At 48.5% G+C, this 3,414-nt stretch overlaps 1 protein-coding gene across 2 annotated transcripts in view; it reads right to left on the reverse strand.

Moving 5' to 3' along the window:
* Positions 1-3,414, reverse strand: part of pik3r4 (phosphoinositide-3-kinase regulatory subunit 4) — an 18,954-nt gene continuing 15,540 nt past the window's right edge. For both annotated transcript variants that reach the window (XM_022761539.1, XM_022761538.1), the window contains 9 exons: positions 3,266-3,414; positions 2,684-2,849; positions 2,279-2,443; positions 1,985-2,196; positions 1,759-1,890; positions 1,476-1,576; positions 1,287-1,375; positions 700-820; positions 1-194 (listed from right to left, as the gene is read on the reverse strand). The exon at positions 3,266-3,414 is cut by the window's right edge and continues 74 nt beyond it. In XM_022761539.1, the coding sequence (XP_022617260.1) occupies positions 24-194; positions 700-820; positions 1,287-1,375; positions 1,476-1,576; positions 1,759-1,890; positions 1,985-2,196; positions 2,279-2,443; positions 2,684-2,849; positions 3,266-3,414 (1,306 nt within the window). In that variant the 3' untranslated portion in view covers positions 1-23. The remainder of the gene's footprint in view (positions 195-699; positions 821-1,286; positions 1,376-1,475; positions 1,577-1,758; positions 1,891-1,984; positions 2,197-2,278; positions 2,444-2,683; positions 2,850-3,265) is intronic.

Below are 3,414 nucleotides of genomic sequence, written 5' to 3' on the forward strand. Positions count from 1 at the left end.
TGTGAGTGTTTTACTGCAGATCTTCACTTCCAGACTTTGACGATGCCGTCTCTGGACGACGTGACGATGAAGCCTTGTGTGGTCTGAAAGGTGGCGATGTCAGTGATGATGTCGTGGTGTCCCACAGGAAGGGATTCTGGGCCGCGGCGAGGCGAGTCCTCCACCACGCCACTCTTCTGTTTACTGTGAATCTCCTGCACAGACAGAGTTTATGTTCTTTTGAATAGGTTTTCACCTGATGCTCACAGAGGCATGATGGGAAACAGACTTGTGTGATCTGATGGAATTGATGGAATTTAATTATTCTATCAAATAAAATATCAAATTAAACTAAATATTAGAGGATGGCGACAACATCAACATCAGCTTCAGTCCTCTGTCTGTGTTTTGACAGGATGCGTTCAGGTGCAGCACTGAGTGTAGGGCTCCATCCACACGACTATGTTTTCCTTTTAAAACTCATCTCTTTTCCTACGTCTCCTCCTCAGTCCTCACGACTCCAGAGTGCTCAGCCTCTAAAACAGAGACTTGCAGAAACACTGCTGGACCTGTTTTATTTTGAAAACTCTGGGGTTGTGTTTTATTTTGAAAACATCAGGTGTTTACAGAAGAAAACACAAACTGACCAATCACAGTTACTCTTGTTGTAGTTTTACTTTCAAGGAGTTCCACACGTGTGTTCAGAGTGTGTGTCTGTACCTGCACGACCTCGGTTCCCTCAATGATCTTCCTGCTGTACAGAACAGACGGACAGTGCAGCGAGTCGTTGGCTCCTCCGGCCACGATGTACGACCTCTCTGGATACGCCAAGTCCCAGAACCTGAACACAGCACAGCGTCATGTTACAACACATGTTCCAAGTTCCATGTTTTCGGTCAGTTACAGTGCCAGTGGCTTTGTTTTACTCTTTAACTCTAGTTTCCAGTCTCTGTGAGTCACTGTTTTTATTCAGGAGAATTTATGCTGAATTTCACTGAGACACAGATGTTTTGTTCCTCTCTCACTCACTCACTCACTCATAGATCATCATAGATCTACGATCATAGATCTGTAATAAAAACACTGAGTTTAAATGAGTTTAAAATCTGCAGCTCCTCAACTAAACACCTGAATCAGTGACAAGTTAGAGAGTAGAGAGCATCAAGTGTTGTTGTTCTGTTGTTGTATTATTGTGTTGTTGTTGTTTTGTTGTGTTGTTGTTGTATTGTTGTTGTGTTGTGTTGTTGTGGTCTTGTTTTGCTGTTGTTTTAGTGTTGTTGTTGTGCAGAGGTTGTGGCGGGTCACACCTGATCCTCATGTCTGACCCGGCCGTCAGCAGCAGAGGGTTTCCATCAGCTGGGCTGCAGTAGATCCCATGAACACTGTGAGGAGACGGCTGTGAAACAAACATCAGCTGTTAAACTGTGACTTCTGTCTCACACTGACATTCATCACATGTCTCTCTCTCGCACACACACACACACACACACACACACCTGCATCTCAGAGAGTGGAGGTGCAGAGCTCGCCCACAAAGTGAATTTACGATCTCCAGTCTCCATGTCCCACATCGACACTTCATTATTTCCCTGGACAGCTACAGAGAGAGAGACAGAGAGAGAGACACAGAGAGAGAGACACAGAGAGAGAGACACAGAGAGAGAGACTCTGAGTCTCCGTGGCGACAGACTGATGAAGACTTCCTGATGTTGAACTTGAATCTGAATTAAAACATGTTGAATTGAATAAACACAGAAGAAGAAGATGTCGTCATCTTACCTGCAATCACTGATGATTGGTAGAGCGGATGCATGAGCAGCCGTCTGATTCGTGCTCGAGCAGGGTGGGAGTGGTTTGAAATGGGGAGTTGGAACCGCATATCCCAGCAGGCCATGGTGCCGCTGCTCGTACCTGTGGAGGAAATGAAAGACTGGAGCGTGAACGTCATCATCAGCAGAAACAAACGGATGTCTTTCTTCCACAGAGACACTGAACAGACACAGACCGAGACAGAGCCAGCACTGGTGCATGTCCACCGTGAAGGACGTGATGAGTCCCAGGCGGAGGTCGTGGCGGAGCGTCCAGGCGTTGGAGTTCGAGCGAAGGTCCCAGCCGACTAGCGATCCGTTGACGGTGGCGTACGCCAGCACGGACTGAGCGCCCGAGTTAAAATGGTGGATGTCGACCGCGCAGCCGTCCTCCTGCAGGTCCAGAGACCTGAGAGGAGCCCAGAGGACAGAGTGAGACAGACGAGACATGTCCGACGTCAGCGCAAAGGTTTTACCTGTGGACGTGGTACCTGGTCTGGAAGGGCTGGACTTTGGGGGATTTTGGAGGTTTGTTTGCTTCAACCGCCAGCAGCTGGATGGAGCCGTTGTCTGATGCCACGGCTAAGTAATGTGACCCCTGACAAAAGGTCAGCGTCTTAACATGGCCGCCGATACGAGAGTAAGTCAACACCGACCTGCAGGAAGAGAGAGGATGCCACAGAGCTGAGAACAGGACACTGACCACATCTTCTCACTGATCTGAGGTAATGATTATACATTGGTTATTGATTCCTCCTCCACTGAAACAGACAGATGTTGGTGGAACTGAGGTTGAAGAAGAAGAAAAAGAAGAGGAAGAAGAAGAAGAAGAAGAAGAAAAAGAAAAAGAAGAAGAAGAACTCAGGCTCTGGTCTTACTCAGTTTTTCAGACCCACCTGGTGGTCGTGGTCTTGCCCTCCATCTTCTGACTGTCCCAGACTTTGACAGTGCCGTCATTGGACGCCGTGGCGAAGATGGAGTGTTCGTCTGAGACCCTGATTCGGTTGACAGCAGCTTTGTGTTCATGGAGGTGGGCGACCAGCAGCCCCTTAGGGTGCCACCCTGAAACACACAGTGACAGCTGTGAGAGGAGGAAGCTCCATGTGACCAGAGACACGTGTCACCCCTGAACGCACCATCAGATGAAGGTTCACTAACGTTCAACAAGCTGATGTGACTGAGACGTTCGGGGGGGGGGGGGGGGGCAGCGGGTCTCACTGTGTCAAAGTTAACAAAGATCCTACAGGGGAGTGCTACAGTTTGGGAAGCCACGCCTACTGGGGGATGGGGAAGAATGAACTTAAAGAACAAAAATTAAATTAAATTAAAAAAAGAAAAAAAAAAAAAAAGAGTACAGGCCCCACCTTGCTATGTTATGTCTTACGTCATCCCTTTCTTTGTTTTCTATTTTGCGCCACCAATAAAAAGTTAAAAACAAAAACCAAGCTCCTACAACCGCCCTAAAGACAGAGTGTTACCGGGTGGAGGAGGTCGACTCTCCCACTCTGCGCTCTCCATCATCTGTTTGGCCATGCGCTCAGCGTTGCACTGCTCCCTCTTCTGCTGCACCAGCTGCTGTAGCTCCGCCTTGCAGGTGTTGATGCGGCGCTGGTAGGCGGGGCCGCTC

This window comes from Seriola dumerili, unplaced genomic scaffold (assembly GCF_002260705.1).
Source record: "Seriola dumerili isolate Sdu_G_001 unplaced genomic scaffold, Sdu_1.0 BDQW01000415.1, whole genome shotgun sequence".
NCBI lineage: Eukaryota > Metazoa > Chordata > Actinopteri > Carangiformes > Carangidae > Seriola > Seriola dumerili.